The sequence below is a fragment of the Podarcis liolepis genome (assembly GCF_965112155.1).
Source record: "Podarcis liolepis genome assembly, chromosome: 9".
NCBI classification, from domain to species: Eukaryota; Metazoa; Chordata; class Lepidosauria; order Squamata; family Lacertidae; genus Podarcis; species Podarcis liolepis.
This window is the reverse complement of record NC_139564.1, coordinates 37,329,488-37,350,778: the sequence shown is the minus strand read 5'-3', so window position 1 is coordinate 37,350,778 and position 21,291 is coordinate 37,329,488. Positions and strand designations below refer to the sequence as shown.

General features: G+C 41.3%; 1 protein-coding gene across 5 annotated transcripts in view; it reads left to right on the top strand.

Moving 5' to 3' along the window:
* Positions 1 to 12,742, top strand: part of SLC10A7 (solute carrier family 10 member 7) — a 121,742-nt gene extending 109,000 nt beyond the window's left edge. For 3 of the 5 annotated variants that reach the window (XM_083520121.1, XM_083520122.1, XM_083520120.1), the window contains 2 exons: positions 6,366 to 6,511; positions 9,035 to 12,742. In XM_083520121.1, the coding sequence (XP_083376247.1) occupies positions 6,366 to 6,511; positions 9,035 to 9,079 (191 nt within the window). In that variant the 3' untranslated portion in view covers positions 9,080 to 12,742. Of the gene's footprint in view, positions 1 to 6,365; positions 6,512 to 8,532; positions 8,727 to 9,034 lie in introns of all 5 variants that reach the window. The other 2 variants (XM_083520119.1, XM_083520118.1) reach the window with 1 other exon arrangement.
* Positions 12,743 to 21,291: the final 8,549 nt, after the last annotated feature.

The following is a 21,291-nucleotide window of genomic DNA, read 5'->3' as shown; positions in this document are numbered from 1 at the left end:
TCAGAATCATTACTTCCTACAGAGAGTCTTTCTATGCACACAATACTATCAAGTTTCTCATGCAAAAACTTTGAGAAGGAAGATCAGCAAGATAAAAAGAAAAGCTATTTCTTTCACTCTTTCATTTTCAGAAAAGCATTTCTTCCCTAACAGAAAAAGAAAACAAAATAAACTTAACAAGGAAATTTTCTTTCATACAAAAAGCCATGGGGAAGGAAAATGTGATTGTCTTTCAACCAGTAGAAAAAAATAGGGGTGGGTGGGTAGGTGTGTAATCACCGGCCTCCTCACCGCCACTGCCTCTTGCAATTTTTTCTGGCTCTCACAAAATCCCACTGATTTTTAATGGTGGTGACAAAAAGAAAACAAACTTAATAGTAAACACAGCTCTGCTTTAATCAACTTGGTCCAGCCCTAGTGCCTTGATGACAGTTTAAAACCCCTCCTCCATTCTCATCAGATTTAACATTTGATGGGTGGGTGGGGGGTGAAAACCCTCTTCCTCAGATGATCTGCTCAGACAACTGAGGCAGAGAGCTGTGTAACTCTGTATGTGAGTCCTCTGTCTTGCACTTGGATTAGTTCTGCATGTGTGGGGGGTACTTGTGAGTGCACACAAGAGTGAGTGTGGGCAGCACTCACTTTTAGCCACATCTGCTACTGGCATTCAGCCCCTAGAGGGTTGGCCAAAGGTGAATCGTGCTCTCTGGCAAACAAAAGAAAAAACCCACCCCTGCTCTGAATCCCAGGCTTCATGTTCTTCACAATATACTCAGCCTTTGTCTTTCACAAGAGTTCTAGGACAGAAACAAACCTTTGGTGAAACTTGAATTTCTTCCAACAATAGTATTCTCCCATGTTGTCTTTTCCCTGTCCACTCTACGTTTAAGGAAACTTGTTTGTTTCCTTGTCATGTTGCACGTTTCCCCCAGTGTCACTCTGTATCAGCCACTAGTGGCTAAAGCAAAAAATTCAATGTGATGACATCAGGACATGGGAGCCTGATCCTGTTTTCATATACTTCTTTCTCCTAATGTGTAGTTCCAAAGAAAGAGTTCCAGAATTGCCGTTACATTCTGTCATTAAATATTAGGGTGGGGGTATTTTTTTTTAGCCTTAATGGAAGTGTTTCATGCTTCCCTCTCCCCTCCATACTGTTCCAGAGGTGGTTTTCGTGTTGGTGTCTTTCTGTATTGATTTTTGAAATTAAATGTACTGAGGAAATATTTATATTACAGCTTACGAAAAACAAAACTCCTCCTTTTGCATAGATCCATCAGGACGTTTGTGGCCTAAATAATCCTAGTTGACTCTGATTTCTCACAAACACTTCAATGAAACATCATCATATAAGGCAGTTTATGCCGCATTGATGGATGGCTACCTTCCAGCCATCAACAAATTCTCTCATTAATACTTACTGATCTATTGATGGGTTTTGATGCAGTCACCCATAAATGTACACTAGTGGCTAGTATTGATGAAAATACACTTAGGGGACTTTGCTGCATTGCTTTTTGAGACACCCCAGATTATAGAGAGATTGTTAATAGCACCTCTGTAAATGCACATTCCCACAGTTCAACTTTGCCTAGCTGCCTGGGATGAATCATAAGGCAAAGTAGACTCAAATGCCAATCACATAGACAAATTATTTCGTCTGAGGGTGTTTTCACAGACACACTTCAGTTTGTAACATAACTAAGCTGTAACATGACCCAGAAAGAGCAGCATGGCTTTTTATCCTCAACCATTGTAGTTAGTGTGGCCATCATTGTGGGATCCACTCTATGGCACTTAGACTAGCCTTCCTCAATCTGGTGCCTGCCAGATACTTTGGATCACAACTCCCATTGGCCAGCATGACCAGTGGTCAGGAATGATGAGGCTGGTTGTCCAGCAACATCTGGAGAGCCTCTCATTGGCTACCCCTTCAGGGAAAGGGAATGCAAAAGACTTGTGCTTTTTTAGAAGACACTACATTGAACTTCTTCCTTTTCATTCCTCCTCAATTTGATCCCAGTGTTAAGTGCATGTGAAACAAATTGGTTAGTGCAGCCAAATAACTTCTAATTTTTGTTTGGAGTTCCAGTTTTCTAAAAGGCTTGTGGTTCACTACAATCATGTGTAAGTCTGTATAAACAAATGACACTTTTTACTGCTATGAAGCCTAGATTGTGCAGGAAAGGGGAAAAACACTCTTCAGTAGGTTGTTTTATTTTTCTGTGCCCACAGCAATATTATTTCTAAGTGGGGTAAGGGTCGCAGGCTATTGTACAGCAGGAGGGTTTTCCTCCCCCAGTACATCCATGTTACATGAACACACCTTATCTTTTTCTGTAATGCCCAATCTGTAAGTAAAATATCTCGGTATACTTACATGAATACATAAATGACTGGATGTGTGAGAGACTTCTAAAATGAATTGTTGGTTTGGATCTGCATAGGGAAAAGAAATCTAAATGCTGGAGTAAGAAAGAAATTTGGGGGGATCCGTGACTTGTGTGAAGGATAACCAATATTTCGGTAGTAACAAAGAGAAGTTCTCTCAAATCATAGCAGTGCCAAGCAGCAAGTGACAAATGCTACTCTGAGGAAAGCACAGAGATTCAAGGAGCATAAAATAAACATATTAAAACGGGGGGGTGGGAGACCTGAGCTCCCGCTCTTACTTTTTTATCCTTTCCATCCTGGGTATAGGATAAAAGAAAACTCTTGGTTCCTTGTTAAAGAAAAAAAAAGCTCTTACTTGAAGTTCTTGCTTGGCAGATGTCAGTTGAAAGCTCAGCGAAGGAATAGGCTGCAATGTCAAACTCTGTTGGGTAATTTTAGACAAATGTGTCATGTGTGACATGGAAATATGGCGTGCTGTACATTAGTGATTTCCCAAGTGTTTGGATCAGGTAGTAATGTGCTGAGAAAGTGCTCTTTATCTATCCTCGCTGTGTACTTGTACAGCAGAGGGGGAAATGCTTTTGGTAGAAATTACTTTAGTCAGAAAAAAAGAATCCATTTACAATATGTGCCTGCTAACATCTTTCAGACAATGCATTGTATTAAAAAGGCATTTTTGATTAATGTTTTATAAACATTTTTCAGCATGACAGCTTAAAGTCCCTGTAAAATTGTAAATGCGTGCAGAGTGCTCACTTTCATAAAGTCAAATGCCATCTCCTGAAGCTTGCATGGATCCTGTCAACCATGGTGACACAGAATCAGTACCTTGGAGCATTAAAATTTATTTGCTTCATTTCTGTGGTTGCAGTGATAGCGGGATAGAAAGAGAGTCATATTTAAATTTATGTGAAAATACTTTCTTACCCTGCAAGTTTTTAAAAATACTGTGTGTGTGTGTGTGTGTGTGGTGACTGTGAAAATGTGAAGTACAAATGCTGTATTTCAGGGAGGGGGTTGTTTAAATGTAAAAGATTCACAGTCATTAAGAGGCAAGAGACTAAGGAAAGTCTGAAGTTGCATGGTACCACCACAGGGGTAGACCTTCTTGCTTGAGTTGACTACTAGTTTGAAGAGTAGCCCTGCTTGCTTTGGGGTTAGCCTGTGATATTGGAGGGGAATTAGGATGCTGCATATATAGGAAATTTGCTTTTTCATAGAGCTACAGGGGACTAAAGACTTATTAGGGCTGTTCTTAAATACTTTGTGTACTGTGTCTCAGTACTTAAGTACTCAGACTGTAGGAGACAGAACAGTGTCTTGTTATGGTAATTAAAATATGGCCTCAGGAAGATGGGGTGGGGCTAAAGAAGCAAAATAGGGAAAGGCAGGATATCCCTTATGATAATGTAAGAGTAGAAAGCTGTATCTTATTTACTAAGGGATGGAAGGTACTCTTGGAAATTACTTCTTTCCATCTTTTTTTCTCTCCATTAGAGCAATCTTGTGCTTCTTGACTTGTGGTCTTATGTTCTGAAATGCTTTGATCATTCAAGAGACCAGATTGCTCCAGTTTGTTTTTGTGTTTCCTAACCATGAGGACTTAGGAAGTCCCATCCTTGGAGAGTGAGACCTGTATTTGAAGGTCTCCTCCCTATTGTCAGAGAAACTTCCACAGCCCTTTCCCTACCAATATCAGATTTCCACTGTTGGTAGGACCAAACCATGGGAGATTTGGGTACATGCTGGGTGTGAACCTGAGAAATGGCTCTATCCAAAGGACCCAACACTTCAGTCCCCTTACATGCCCCCAAACAAGGTAGTGAGTTCAGTCCACCCTGGAGACCCTTTGATTTCCCTCCCAGTGTTTTCAGTAGGAGGGAAATAGTTAAGAAAAATCATGGGAGAGGAGTGGAAGAGCTCTCCTCCATTTTGCCAGCAGGAGCCCAGCAGGGTTCTGGATTGGTTGGTCCACTGTGTATCACTTCAAGCAATCCGACAAAGCGATATTCCAGACATGCCTTACACAGTAAAGCATCAGAAGGCACAAAAGGCCCAGGACTCAAGTCCGCTGGCTCACTCCCTAGCAATGCCCCTGACCTGGGAGTAAAACCCACTGAACATAGTAGAACTTCCAAGGAAATGGATAAGAGTTTCAATGCCCTAGTGGGGAAACAGTCTTGGTTTCATCCCCCCTCCTGATTTCACTTGCAGAAATTGGTAGGATAGGTGGAGGGATGGGAGGATAGTAGCAAAGTTCCTGGCAGGTTCCTGAATTTTGGTTCTCATTTGTTTCCTCCGGGTCCATGAACAGCAGGAGCAACATTGTTAACACTTGTTTTCCATTCCTTGCAAATCGGGTTTGAATAATAATTTCAAATGTTTCCCCTTTAAAAAAACAACACACTGAAAGCAGCCGTCAAACAAGGGGACCGATGCATCTATGGGAAGACTAATGTAACAATGTGAACCATTTTTCTGAAATTCACTTTTTAAAAAGCTATGCTTTACTTTTTGAACATTTTAGAAAAGTAGCTGGATTTGCTATGTTTTAAAATATATATATTTGTGTGTGCCAAGATGCTGCACAACTTTATACTAAAGAGATCTAATGTTGGTGTTCCTATCGTATTCCATTACATCAGAATTTATGTACTATAAGTGATGAAAGAAACTGGAGTGGACAGATGAAAATAAAGATAACCAAATCCTTTTAAGCATAGCGCCTTTTGTTCTTTGCTACCCATCTTAAAGATTTAAATTTCTCAGCAGTGCTTTGCTATTTTTGTTATAGTGGCACCTGCTCCTGTCACTGTCGTTTGAATCACTGCTCCTGTTCCATAGTTACATTAACAAACGTTGTGGACTGAAATATCCAAGAGTGGCCTGGGATTTACAATAGGCTTTGTTTCCATGTTTGTAATGTTGTTCAAAGAATCCAGCATCCCTTCTCAGACAAAAGACCAAAAATCAAACAAGCGTGCACATCCTCATGTAGTTTCTTTTCTTCATTCAAAACTTTGTAGGATTGAATGGCACTACATTGGGCTTGATTTCCAAAAGGGTTTTCGGCCACAATCCTTTACCCACATACCCAGGAGTAAGCCCTATTCAACTCTATGGGACTTGCCTCTTGAGTAGATATTGTGCTGTTGTAACAGTGTAATGTTTGTTTGTTTGTTGCTTGCTTGCTTGCTTGCTTGCTTGCTTGCTTGCTTGCTTGCTTGCTTGCTTGCTTTCTAACATTCCTGTAACTGTATTACACACACACACACACACACACACACACACACAAACTTTCTAACATTTCAGGAATACTTTATAGCAATAATATGTAACCTGGAGGCCTCTTATAGACCCAACCACCCCAGCTGAAGGCACTGCTAGGTAAACAATCAGTCATTCCTTTTGATGCACCAGTTGTCCGAAATGTCCTGGGCAAAGCGGTAAGGATTCCTTTTCCATTCCGAGGTGCAAATGTTCCCCTTTCACTGCAAAGAGAACATATTTGTTTGTGGAAAAGAGAGTAGGCTCAGCGACCGTGAGGAATATCATAAATGGGGGAGAAGGTAAGCAATTTGGCATTGAGATAAAGGAAAGCGAGAGGGTGGGGGAATCTAGGTCACCCCCCAATATTTTGTACAGTTGGCCTCTAGCAGGTTAGAAATTTGCATTCAGCCTCTGGCTGAGAGAATGCCGCTTTCGAACGGAGGGGAGATTTGTTCTTGGAGTCTCTCCAGCATTCTGTCTCGTTTCTTTTTGCCAAAAGGAAAAGGGGCTTTTCTTCACTGCAGAATTAGTTTTTCTGCCTCCTACTACATCTGTGTCTTCTGAACAATCTTTTTTCGTTTGTTTTCTTTTTTGAAATCTTAGTGAAATGTTATAAAAAGTATAATGCTTTCCTGTGATCCCCGACAAAGAAAATACATCAGTCAAAGCAGTCCTAAATTTAGCTGTCTTTCTGTCCACAGGAATACCAATGCTGAAGATAGTATTTGAAGGCTACGAACACCTATCCTTAATCTCAGTCCCTTTACTTATCTATCACCCGGCTCAGATTCTCCTCGGTAGCGTGTTGGTACCAACAATAAAGTCTTGGATGATTTCTAGACAAAAGGTAAGGAATTGTGGCCGGAAGCATAGTTCATTACGATAGATCTAGGGGGAGAGAAAGATAAGATTAGAGAACTGTTGTGTCCATTGCTGTTCAGGTGCTGGCAGAGCCACTCCATGATCATACCAATCTACAGACAAGGAGATTAGGCTGGGCTGAATGTGTGCTTCGTGTGGACTTCTGGCAATCATTTTGCACGGAAAAAGCACATCAGTAAATAGGACCTGCAGGCATACCCAGAGATGCTCACTGCATCTGAAGCACCGTGCCACATTTTGTCCTTGTACAATGCTTTGGTGAGGTTCTCTGCACAATAAAGTATCTGCTCTTCCTCTGCCTAGATATCATAAACAATGAAGTCGAGGCATTTAGAAAATTTCCAAAGACAGGAAATTGTGACTCTTTCTTTCATCCATGCATGTGTTCCCAGTAAAGTCTAAAAAGGCCCTGTTGTGGGTGGTTTTGTTTCCCCCAAATCTAGTAGGGCATTTGCCTTTTTCCTCCGAGATGCATCCAAAGTCAGGTCTCTTTTCTTGTTAGTTTTAATTAACCAGGCTATGTTGCTTGGCAGATTTATTTTGATCATTTGTCATTTTGCCATACCACTGTTCGTCTTCTGGTCTTGTAGGTTATTTTTCCAAGAATATTATTCTAATTACATGACAATATTATTATTTTTGTAAATCAGGGAAGTTCATTCTTGGTTCAGTAGCAATAATTACAATAGATTTTTGATGTTGTGCCTGGATAATGGTCTCCTGCTTTGAAAGTAAACATGTCAACCTCACCTTGATGTTTATTTTCTATCAACTCCTTGGCTTCACTTTGGCATTTCTTTCCTGGTGGAAAACTGTTATCCAGTCATTGTACTCAGCTCTACAGTGACATCCTTCCTTAATTATGATACCAACATGTGATTTCTTCATGAAGTAGAATTTAAATATTTAGAGGTTCGTCGACAAGAGGGCGTTTCTATTCCGGCAAGTAGTACTGTAGAAGCCTCCACACACCAAAGATCTCATTTTCCCAAACAATGTTGCAAATATATGTGTCTTCATTTGTAATGTATTTAATACAATTAACCCTAATTCTCAAATTTAAGAAACAAATAGTGCACTTTTTACGAGAGCATTGTGGTCTATGTTCCATCTGTTTTGGTAATGCTTTCTCAATAACCTGTCTTGCTGTTTTTAAAGATGTTTAAATATAAGACGAATACCCGTATCATGGTTCACAAGCTGTTGGGAACTTTTCAGTACACAGTAAATGAGTTTTAACATCAAAGGAACCTGACAGCAGCACTCACGTTACATATATGTGCACATAATTTACATGAGTGCAATTTCTCATATGATTTTTTAAAAAAAGAAAACAGACCAACAGACACTGGAATTAGGCCTGAAACTGGGTCAACCAAATATGGAGAGCTAATGAGACCTTTCAGTACTGTCAGAACTACTACAGTACCAGATCTCACAACTATAAAGCCAACAGGAGTCTTATCGCAAGGTGTTTGACAGTGCCGGAGGCTTCTTCAAGAAAGGGGCAGCAAAGCAGTGCAACACACAGTTAAACCATGGAATTCACTCTGATAAGAGGCAGTGAGGGCTCCCAACTTTGGAAAAGGATTCAGGAGGAGAAGGCTTATCAGTGGCTACTAGCCATGATGGCTGTGCTCGTGACTCCATGGTCATAGGCAGTAATGCTTCTGAATACCAGCTGCTGGAAGCCACAAGAAGGAAGAGTGCATTTGTGCTCAGGTCCTGCTTGCAGGTTTTCCACCGGCATCTGGATGGCCACTGTGAGAACATAATGCTAGACTAGATGTCATTCTAGCAGGCTCTTCCTAAGTTCTTATGCTCTTCTTTTCTAAGTGTCCAAGGAGGAACTTTCTCTGCCCGGTGCCACCCTGTGGCCTGCCTTGGATGCCCAGTGCTGCCATCTTTCTCCTCTAGGAAATGGAATGGTGCCACTCTAAACTTTTCTTAACAGGAAAGGATAACCTAGGATTTTTTTTCTCCCAGGAAATCTGCAACAGATGGCTTCTTAAAAGTTACCAACTTTCATCGTCAGCATTTTATCAGATGTGTGATTCCAGTTCCCTGTCTTTAGGAATTGCCAGGAGTGAGAGAGGAGTAGGGTATGCTGCCAGTCAGTGTCAGAGAAATAAGAAAGTGTCATGTCTCCAGGTGTGAGGGAGAGAGAAAAGGAAGAAACGGTATGTTATAGCCCATTGTGAGGTGATTTGTAGAAAAAAGCTAAAGTCTTTTTGATCCTTTCTAATCCCAGAAGAAAGAATTCTTGCACAAGGTGGAGGAGAAGAAAACTAGCAAGAGAGTGGGGAAACACCCCTTGTAATTTAGTAGCACAAGACACTCGGGGAAGAGTTGGCCAGAGACACCAGCATCTCCCTCCTACTGTAGGAAACCTATCACCAATTTATTTCAAGTACATTGGGTTGTTTAACTTTGCTGCTGCTGCTTCTTTCAATGCAAACAAACTGATGCTGTGTTTTACTGCTTGCAGGCACTGAAATTAACAAAGCAGCCCAAGATGCCAGTGAAAGTTTAACAGTGGAAGAGATCCAATGAATGTATATATGTACTATTTTGTACATACACAGAGACAATTCAGAAGATGGGCATATGTGAATGTTGCTTCGGCATTTATTTTATTTTTATAGATACTTATATATACATATATATATTTAAAATACCTACTGAAGTGCCTTAAAATATATTTGACAAAAGCATTGATTCCAAAATCACATGGCTGCTTGGTGTAAGAGATTGCACTAAAGTTTGGGGTCATTTGAAACCCCCCCCCCTTATTGAGTGAATAGTTCAGACAATGAGAGACCGGAGCTTCCATCCTCACACCTTCTCAGAGGAAGTGGGCACAAGCCGCCAAGTGTTTCTTACTCTCACGTAAGCTCCACTGAACTGAATGAAGTCAGAACGAGAGCCGTGCTCTGCAGATTCTACTCACCATTCACGTGCATATATGCTAATCCCAGGCCAAAACAAACCAGGGGCAAGCAACACTTCTGGCTGACAACGGGAAAGCAATTTCTGACAATGGGAAAGCAATTTCTGAAGTTCTAGTCAAGATTAACTTGAATTTCTGTGTGATTCCGTAACCCTCCCTGCTCCTATGATTATGACATGCCTTTTTCTTCTAAGTTTGTGTACACTCAGCATGGGGCCATCCATTGGAGAGAAACGGAGAAGCATAAATTATTTGCATTTGTTGACACAGTTGTCTAGACATTCCTTCAAAGCTAATGGTTTCTCAAGGCAATTCTCTGCATTCCATTTTTATGATTTTATGGCATTGTATATCTTAAATGCATCGTGAGCATCTTCAAAGAGAAGGCCCGGTGCTTATGGTTGTAAGGGAAGATCTGTGATCTACAAGTGCAGCTAGGAGGGTTTTTATTAGTAACATTAGTATTATTGGTGTTAACCCAAACTGAGCTAAAAGATCTCCCCTCTTTCCCCCAAATTCAGTACACCATACCCCACAGCGACAGAAGAATATCCGATGCTAATATTCTCTTTACTGTCGCTTGCAGAGTGGTGTTCCTTGCAGCAAACGCAAGCTAGTGAAAATGAAAACCTAATTCTGTAATTAGATATTTCCCACAGAAAGCATATATTTGTGTACTCTTTAAATGTTTGAAAGCACTGGTATAAAAGGGGGAATATTTCTGGTCAATTTGGCTGCTGTAGCTTAAGTGAATTTTTTTAAAGATTAAATATGTTGAGTTTTCTTTACACTTTATAAAAGAGTCCAGTATACTAATGATATACCCTTACCTGGGAGTAAGTCCTTCATTGGATTTTACTTCCATTCCTCATAGGAATTTACATAGGATTGCATTGCTAGTAAGCAGTGTACCTTATTCATGTCAGTTGCCTTTAGGCTAAGGCAGGATTCCTCAGCCTCAACCCTCCAGATGTTTTGAGACTACAATTCCCATTTTCCCTGACCACTGGTCCTGCTAGCTAGGGATCATGGGAGTTGTAGGCCAAAAACATCTGGAGGTTGAGGAAGCCTGGGCTTAAGGGGTAGTCAACCTTTTTATACCTACCACCCACTAATGCATCTTTCTCAATGGTAAAATTTCCTTACCGCCCACCAGTGCTCGATGGAAGGGGGATTCAGCTTGTGCCATATAGCCCTCTACCGCCCACCTAGAATCCTGAAACGCCCATTAGTGGGCGGTAGGGACCAGGTTGACAACCCCTGGGCTAAGCAGTGATCTGAGAGGCATATAATGCCATTGCACCCTCGTGAGCTTGGTAATCATGTGGCCCCATCCAGGAGATCCTTATGGACCTGGTAGCTTGCACCGCAACTCTGTCCACAATATCTTCCTGTTCATAGCCCATTCCACTGAAGTATGTGAAGAAGCCTGCTTCTGCAAGAATGTATGTGTGCATTCAACCGCATATGGAATTGTGGGAATGAAAATTTTGATTTTGACCTCTGTACATTACAGTAGAAAGGAAGGGCAGGTTCTTAGGGAATGTCATCCAGTTTCAATATTATTGACCTGGCTTGTGCAACAATGTGAGCCAACCTGGCTTAGCAAGAACATGCAACCATGTGGGCTCCCATAGAGGAGCTCGCAGGTACTTTTTGATCCTCCTTAGTCCTCGTTAGTGCTGTGCCTACCTAAGCCAAGGTTTGGCTTTGTGTGTTGTCTGAACCAGGACTCATGGTTACGCTCTTCCCCTCATTAACTACAATCTGCAGTTTGGCTTACCATGTTGTGCGAACCTTATTAACTGCACACACAAACTGTTTGAAATACATTCCTCTATACATTCCTCTCCCTATACCCCAAGACTTGATAATGCATTATTCATCTTGGGATTAACAGTCCTGCCCGGATAACTGTATTTGGTGCCAAGCTGAGTTGCCTTATTATGTTGTCAACAATCTATATCAATCTGTATAAAATGACTTCCTTGTTGCTTAGGTCAAAATGTGTTTATTGATAGGCCACTTTTCTGAAATGAAGTTACAACTTCTGAATGATAGAGGTGCAAAAAATCTAAGTGCCCATTAATAAGAATTAAGGTCAGTGAAATTGAGCATAGAAGCTACTGCTTTTTGCCAATTAGATAGCCTCAATCATGTTTATTTGCGTATGGGTCAGAATTATAAAATGGTAAAATATCAGATATGTTTCTAAGAAGCAGCCTGTATAGGTACTCCACAAACTCATCACAAGCTAGATTCTCAGTTAAGTGGATCAGATATATGTATTTTTACACACACATCACAAATTCACCGCATATACATCTTGATTCAGTTGTCTAAAAATACAGGGAGCCAAAACGCCAGAAAAAGAACAGATAACATGTTTTTCTTTTTGTTTTGACAAATCCTTTCTTGGGCCTCCAAAATATAGGTTATCTAAAGTCCACAATCTTGGCCATAAGCTGAGGAAGAAAATGAGACCCGTGAGTTTTGTGGCTGACTGTTCCAAAACTGGATGCAATATCGTGTGAATTTCTCTTGTGAGCAAGCCCCATGAAAATGAGGAGATGCACCACAGTGCAAGGTTTGCGCTTATGCAAATCCAATTCATTTTGATGCCTCTTGCAAATGAAATATACCTGGCTGTTTCTTCCACCACTGTTAAACTCACAGCCAACTAACTCTTCTGTCTTATCATTTGAGTCATGTCTGCTCTTAAACAGTCGCTACACTGCTACTCATCCAACAGATCTACCTCAAATTACTACAGTATCATCAGTTCATGACTTTTAACTACGAAAATTTGTCATGGCAATTTCATTGATATTACACTGTATTTAAGGCTTCCAGGGAAAGGCACTTCTGGCTATAATTGTTTATGGCTTTGAACAGCCTAAATGGTGTTATGTTTCTTCCTCATTTTACACAAGTGAATGTTGGGTGGATTGTTCTTAAAGGAACATAAAGCAAAACTGAATTACATCCTTTAAGTCCATACTTAGTAGAACTTAATTATTCATATCCAAAATGTTACATTATGTTTAAAGACTGTTAAGATGTTCATTTCATGCCTTCAGTTATAAGAGGAGCTCATTGGGTGTTAGTTTGGAAAGAGGCAAACGGATAGGTCTGCAGTTTATTTTTGTAACTTGGGTTCTTTTTTCTGCCTGGGTAAAGCTTTTGGTTTGTTTCTTTTTAAAGTCTATATGAACACTTTTTAAAAATAAAAATAACTGATAAAAATGTTTCTCTCTCTTTTTTGTGTGGATGACATCGAAAAGAGTCAAGCAGGAGATGTAACTGCATGGACCACTTGTTGTCTGACCTCTTACTCAGATTTGCTGGGATGTTTGCAGCGTACAGATCTCGCAGCAGGGTTTGACTCACTTGTTGCTTTCTTCCATTCTGTGCTTTGATTTGAGCATTGTTGGATACATTATTGTTGCCTCTGACTCTTTATTTATTAAAGCATTTCTATACCACTGTATCATAAAATATCAAGACAGTGCAACCTACAAAACATTTAAAAATAAATAAATGAAATACAGTTAACCATTCAAGTGACTGGCTAACAAAAAACAAATAGCTGCAAAGGGTTGTCAGCACAAAAAAAGTCTTCAAGAGACACATGAAAGTCAAAAGAGAGGCTGCCCTGTCCTGGTTTCTGATCCATAATTGACTTCTGACTTCTGCTCAATGATTGAAACTAAGACCTTCACGTCAAATCTGACTATGGACTAACACGAACTTATCTCTACTCATAAACTCTTATCTCTAATTCTGTAACGAATTATTGTGTTATACACATCCTTTTGAGTTTGTAATCTCTGTTTGAGTTTGCAACTTCTTATTAAGGCAAGTTGGGCCTCTGTAGTGCAGGAGGCAAGTAACAGCACTCCTCTGGATGGCATCCTAAGACAACAACACCACAAAATTCCAAACAAGGTAAGTAAGAGATTATAGTCACTGGACTTTGATATGCAAGTAAAATATTTCAATTTACGTAGCCCTGTTCATCTGTTTGGTACTCACAGCTCCCAAATATGTAAAAGTGGGGAGGAAGCTACTTCCAGCACCAGGCCAATTGGCGGACCAACTCTGTGACCTGAAGGCTGGTAGTATCAGCCATGTGGAAATCCCTTGCAGACAACCGCAGTTCCTGGAGGCAGGCAGGTTGTGTATCCACAGCCGTGACCAGAGGAGGAATGACCACTGGGAGGAGCGCAGAGAGAAGCAGCGCCACGGTGCATCTGCAGCAGCACAACTGGATGCCTTCTCCCGCATCAGTCTCTGCAGCCACAGAAGGCACTACAACCATCCAACAGCTTGACCTCACCCCAAAGGCGCACTCCTCCATTGTCTCCCTAGAGTCTGGACGCCAACAAATAATGCTTTTGTGACCCCCATAATAGTAACTTTATCAAGGTGATTAGCCAAATTCATGGAGGATATGTCTCTGTGCGCCTATTAGTCATGCTAGATTTGTGGAAATTCTGCATGTTGGTGAAGAAGCCCGTAATGCCAGTTGCTGGCATGAGAGGAGTGGTCATGCTGCCATGCCTAATAGACTTAAAGACTTATTTACACATCCTTCTGATTTCTGATTTTGGCCCAGGCAATTTCTTTCTATTACACCCCTCTGCTAACACTTTTAAGGTAAAATTTTGTTGGAAAAGGGAGCTTGACTCTCATTGCTTTTGTAAAAGAACTGCTACTGAAAACATATGCTAATAACAAAGACTCTACCCAGCATTGCTGCTTCAACAGTCTGGAAAATGATCTGCTCCCCGCAGCGGGTTGTCTTTCTCAAAGGGGTGCCTTTTTCTCTCTCCCCTCCTTGACTTCCTTTCTGTTGAGAAAATGGAGCAATTGATGCTTCAAAAGGGAATTCCGCACTTGGCAATCAGCTCCCGCTTGCAGGATGTCTTTGTCAACGGCAGCTTGAATATATTTTCCTCTCATTTCTCTCTGTTGTGGCAGTGGCAGACACAATTCCTTTCAGATCAGAAGCCTAGTGCCTACCTGGGACAGACTATGAAAGGCATCTTCCCATGAGCCAATCAGATCCTTGCCATGGAACTGAGGTTCTTGTTGGCTGCGGTGTGAGTTTTCCATTGAAGCAGATCTGCAGGTCCTGCTGCTGAGCATCATTCCATACAGAGGAAGACTTAACTTCCTGGTGGCCCACAATAAACACCTCTCACCTTCAACTTAAACTATTGTCTGCCTTTCCCCAAGGGCTGCTTCACATACTGCAGGCTTTTTGACTTGAGTCCCATTATGTGAAAACTCTGGCTGTAGTAAAATCTTGACTATTCCCATAATATAGATCCAAACTAGGCTAGAGAGCCATGTCAGATAGTGCTTCTCTGACCCTGTTATCACAGTTGTCGCCATCAGCAATTCCATAGACAACGTTAAGGTTTCTCCTGGACCCCAACTTTCCACGTGTGTCCAGATCATGTATACATGCACTAGGAGAGAGGATGAATCACATGGTGTCTTTCCCCCGAGATTTCCAGTAAGTATACTTGCTATTTTCCATCAGTTAAAGCAAATTGCAGGAGGAGTCTGGAATTTCGTGATGGGGATACTTGCACTGAATTGCGGTTAACTCTTGAATAACATGGCTCTCTCCAGTTGTCCTCAAACTGCAGTGTTGCTGTAATTCACAGATCTTTGTTACTGACATCAGTAGACCCCCATAACATTGGGATTAAGAATGAAAAATTGTATATCTTAAAAGGGATACATTATTCAGGAATATCGCCCACCAATAAGTTAAGCGAACTTAGATTTGAGAGTAATATCCAATCTTTTCTACCCACACAAAAATAAGACGCGGGTGGCAGATAATATGTTTGCCTCAAAAAAAAAAAAAAAGCGGTCTAATTTTAAAAATAAATTTCCTTATAGTATGGTTCACCATTTGACACATTACTCGGCAAACCTGCATTTTCACAAGGAATGAAGAAAAATGGAAAGCCCCTAATCTAATTGGCTACTGATGCCACATAAATTTCAACTCACAATTTGGCTTAGTTTCATAAAATTGGAAAATTCTGCAATTTTTGTGCCTTTCCGTGAGTTTAAAGTTGCAATTTATTTTTGTTCCAAAACAGCAAGAGGATATTTAGACTTCTTGCAGGTCTTAATGTGCGCTGGTTTGATCTACTGTATTGTTTTTAAGATTGCTTTTAACACATTATAATCCTGGTGTTAAAACCTTGGGATGAGCTGGCAACTGAGAAAATGAATAGCATTGTCACATAAAATATCCAGGACTCTGCCAGGGAGGAGGAGCACTTTCCTATCCTGTGGGCTGTGGCTGTTGGGATCCAAGGACAATTCTTGCCGATTCTTAGCTTCAGGGGGTTATTGTCTCATGTACAAAGTGTTTGCTCAGAACTTGGAAGCTGCCATCTTACACCCTGAAGGAAACAAGATTTTATAATTGACAATAATTCATTTGGATGTTATGATAATCAGAAAACAAACAAGAAGATTCCTTTGTAAACTGAGAGGTTGTTCATCTGGGATGCTTTGAAAGGAACACACATATGCTCAGTGAGAGTAAAATGTACCAATAACTGACTCTGTTCCATAGAGACTATTCCAGTGTCAAACACAGCAACTTTTTAGCAGTTCGGATTTGCCGGAGAACTATTTTGAGTGGTGTACTAGTGAAGGAACAGCAAGTTTCCTGTGGCTCTCAGCTTTGATTTTAAAGTTTCTAGCCATTATGGCTAGGGATGCGGGTGGCGCTGTGGGTTAAACCACAGAGCCTAGGACTTGCCAATCAGAAGGTCGGCGGTTTGAATCCTTGCAATGGGGTGAGCTCCCGTTGCTCGGTCCCAGCTCCTTTCAACCTGCCATCAAAGTGCAAGTAGATAAATGATCCTGCCCATCAAAGTGCAAGTAGATAAATGATCCTGCCCATCAAAGTGCAAGTAGATAAATAGGTACTGCTCCGGCAGGAAGGTAAACGGCATTTCCGTGCGCTGCTCTGGTTCACCAGAAGTGGCTTAGTCATGCTGGCCACATGACCTGGAAGCTGTACGCCGGCTCCCTCGGCCAATAAAGCGAGATGAGCGCCGCAACCCCAGAGTCAGTCACGACTGGACCTAATAGTCCTTTACCTTTACCTTTAGCCATTATGGCTGCAAAGCTAGACTTGACACCGTATAGGCAATGCTTGTTGGATCTCAGAAGCCTGAGGTGTGACTGAATACGATTCCCAACAGATGAGGGCGTATGAGTCCTTGCAAAAGTGGATTTGAATATGCCACATTCTGTAAACCTGTGTGATTTGCGTAATTGCAATAAGGAGTAGGCACAGAATCTGGTTTTGTGGTTGAAAAGTTGCAATTTTTTGTCTGTGAAAAATGTGGTGCCCCCCCCCCCCCGATCTTGGTGGTAAGCACATCTGGAAAATTAAGAAACTATCTTAAAATGGCTGCCGGGGGGAGACATGGCCAGCCCAAAATGGCTTGCTTGAGGCAAGGGGCAGGGCGGGGAGAGAACCGGCTAGTCACAAAGCAAAAGTAACTTGCCCAACAAACCAAGTACAAGGCAGAGGTTGAGACTGAGTCCTGAACCAGATATTTAACCTTACAAAGCCCAACAAAATAAGCGGGTTTTTTCCCAAGTCTAGCTGATGAGGTTTGAAAAAAAGTAACACGGACAAGTCCAAGAAACTGACTACAAGACAGGTTGGGTCTGGGTCCCATATTTAACCCGCATATTTGACTGCATATAGCAGAACAAAATCCCCATTTCACAGAATGGAAGCCAATTAATTTATCCAGATTACATCTGAATGGTTTGTTTATGTGACTGACTGTTGATATTTGTGGTTTAAATTCTATTTTACTGTATGCTGCCATGAGATCACATTCAAGATGAAAGATGTGCTAAAAATACCTTAAAATATTATTTCTCTAAAATTAATTTATTCTTCAATATTAATAGCCCTGTGGAACGCCTTCCCACCAGATGTCAAAGAGAACAACTGCCGGACTTTTAGAAGTCATCTGAAGGCAGCCCTGTTTAGGGAAGCTTTTAATGTTTGATGCATTACTGTATTTTAATATTTTGTTGGAAGCCGCCCAAAGTGGCTGGGGAAGCCCAGCCAGATGGGCGGGGTATTAATAATAATAATAATAATAATAATAATAATAATAATAATAATAATATAATATCATCACCCGCAAACCAATTCTTCCAATTCATTTTTAATCAACTCTCTACGCTCCTTTCCCCATACCCTGCAGGCCAAATGCAGTCTTCTAGGCCACTCTGTCTGGTATTTGGGATGCTCCCCATGGCCTGTCCCTCAGCAGCCTGGCTCTGCATTCACCTCAAGAGTTTTTCTAAAGCTGGGCTGTTTCCTTCAAAATCAGGTGTGTTGATGTTTCTTGCTTAACCAAGGAGAAGGATTTGGAGGCTTGGCTTAGAAAATCTCTGATTCTTTGTACATGATAGGCCCTTCACATGCATGTAACTAACCACGTTGAGTGTAACAGTCCCCCAGTGGCAAACACGTACAGGTGATTTAGGAGCTAGGTATTCATTTTAGACCAAGCATTGAACTAAATTTATACTTGTTCTGAAACAAGTGCCAGAAGGAACTACTGGGTACACGTATTGTTTCTCACCTTTTCTTTGCATTGGGAGAACCCTACGATTTTACTCCACCAGCAGCAGCAGAGATTAGGTTAGTTGCCCTCCTGGTGTCTGCCATGTTATTTTCATAGAAGTTCCCAGAGGTTGTATTGTTCTGGAACATTGTGATTTTTTTTTTTTTTTAAAGATACCACACACATGCAAAATGGTAGCCCCCCACTGAACTGATTTTAAAAAAACACACACACAGAGTGACACAATGTCTAGGGCATTTGGGGGGGGGGTAGAATGTCAGCCATTAAGAGCAGCTGTCAAAACCACTGCCACAAATGCTGTCTAAAAATGTGAAAACAATGTAGGACAGATGCACGCCTAACAAGCAAATAACAAAATGTATCTGACAAATCAGTAACAAAAGAAGTATTTTATAACAAAATACTTTTTTAAAAAAAAACAAACCTCCCAGAATGAACATGCCTTATGATTTGATTCTGTCATATTTTGTTCTTCCCACAAATCATTTTTCTTTTGACTCTTTTCTCTAGGCGTAAAAATCACTTCAGATGTCTGGCTGCACTTTGTATCCTAAAGCCACCATTTTGAAACATCTGGTGTGGGTGTGTGGGCGTTGGAAGGGGAGAAATATGTGTATTTAAAATAAATTAATATGGCAATACAGTAAGGCTAATTATTGAACAAACTGCTGGAGTCTGTACTAGAACAGAAATTTGGAGATAAGTGGCTTAAAAAAACCCCACACCTGCCTATGTGCTTCAAGCACAGCAAATCCTTGTTTAATGAGTCCAAAGGATTAGTGCTGCACACCAGCCATATTAGCACCATATTGGCCAGAGGTGTGTATAGATCCCTTCCCCAAAATCGTACCACTTTTTTGTTTTAACTGTGTGCCCCCAAGGCTATGGCTTTTGCCCATTCTGACTCTTTCCAAAGGAGCGAATCAATACCAGTCCATTACGTACGTAGATGAAGACCATCAATAAAGGAGGAACTAACTGGAGGTGAGAAGGCAATCATAGAGGATTTTGCGGTTTTATCAAAGGGCTTTCTCTGTGTTACAAGAGACTTTGCATAACTAAGCCTAGCTGGAAATAGTACAAAATAGCATGGAGAAATAAACAGATAAAAAACATAGTTGTAAGTAGACCAGTTGATTATTCTGAGTTATTTGAAAGGGTGTTTTTTTATTTGTTTTTTTAAAAACCCAACAACAATCATCAGTAGTGTTGTCGTGTTTGGGACAGAAAAGATCTTTTAAATTTTATTTGATCTGCTCTACCCAGAGACGGGGTAAAGATTCAAATTACAAAAATGGCCTTTTGGAAACAGTCATACAAAAGGATCATAATAAATTTGCTAAATTTTGCTAACTTTCTCCACCGTAGATGCACAAAATTTTGAAATTGGCATCTTTTAAAATTTCTGATGGAAAACATTAAAATACATAAAAGCTGTGAAAGTTACTATAAATGTTATACCCAAAAATTATATGAGTATCAAGTAGCCCAGCTATCCCCAGTACGATATACTGTGAAAAAAGCAGATTGGTGAGAAAATTCTTTTGTATACAGTGGTGCCCCGCAAGACGAATGCCTCGCAAGACAAAAAACTCGCTAGACGAAAGGTTTTTTCATTCGCGATTTGCCTCGCAAGACGAATTCCCCTATGGGCTTGCTTCGCAAGACGAAAACGTCTTGCGACTTTGTTAAACCGTTTAAACCGTGCTTCGCAAGAAGAAAAATTCGTTAGACGGCAAAAATTGCGGAACGAATTAATTTCGTCTTGCGGGGCACCACTGTACTTTTATGCATGCAAATAAGGCTGAATTTTAAAAACAGGAGTGTAAGCACTGAACTGAAACAATCGTTTTCTTGAAAATTTGCCTGAATAAGACAATAAATTTAGCAATGGTGCCCTCTAGTGGGACGAAATGGCTAGTGCCGAAACAAGCGGAAAGCATGGACGGCAGTCACAAAGTATCATCAGCCTGGTTTTCCAATAGCAAAAATTCTATTGCAGAGCTAAGGGGATCTTAAGCCTGACCAGGGTTATTTCCTGTTGTAACTAGTCAATTATTGTTTGCAATTGCAGTTGTTGGCAGTGCGGGGAGTAGCGCTGGTTTTCCTTACCATGAGGACTGACATTTCTTCTTTCCTAACAAGAGGTTCTGTGCCTTTAATGGCTGCATAGCAGGCAGGCTTCCTAGGCAGGATGATGTAGCGATAAGAAAGGCTGCACCTGTGGAGTTTCTACCTCTCATGTGAATGTTAGAGACTGAGAGCTTGGGCTGAGAGGTGCCAGAACTCCCTCGGTCTCTTATCATGGCAATGGTGTCCACTTGAGAGGTGCCAGAACTGAGTTCCAGTGAAGTTCAGCTGGAAAAAAGCGCATTTTCCCACTCACAATATGACTGAGGAGGTGCAGGGCATGTCCACATATTCACACACATGTGTATAAGGTACTGTGAGAGGCAAGCAGTATGCATGTGCATCTTAACATGTGCCAACCCAACTTGTGCAACCCTTTCTCCTCAGAAATGGGGGCAGAGCACAGAACGACCACACAAATGAGGCCTATGTTGTTACTGAATGAGCGTAGTGCTGGCTGTGCCTTCTTCCCACCACCACCACCTGCATAGGATCATCGTCATCATCCAAAGCTGGTAAGTATGTCTCACCCCGGGGAGCCAAGCTGATCTCGTTGATATACAGTTGAACTTGGAACAGGAAGTAGTACTAGGTGCACATTTCCATACAGCCACAAAATTCACCGCTTCACCTTGATCCAGTTGTTCTCTCTGCCCAATCTCCAGAGACTGATCTATATAAAACAAAACGGAAGAGGCCTGTGCTACTTCCAAAGGTGCTGGATAGTTGCTCCAGAGCACTGGAGTCTGTCAAGGACAAAGATGGGGAATCGGAAACACTCTATTTGCTACTGGACTACAACTTCCGCCATCCTTGACCACTGGCCATGCTGGCTGGAGCTGATAGGCATTGGAGCTGAGAACAGCTGGAGGGCTACAGCTTTCCCATCCCTGTTCTTGGATGTGGGTGGGCAGGATGGAACCTGAGGTTGGTACCAGTGTGGTGTAGTGGTTAAGAGTGGTAGACTCGTAATCTGGTGAACCGGGTTCGCTTCCCCGTTCC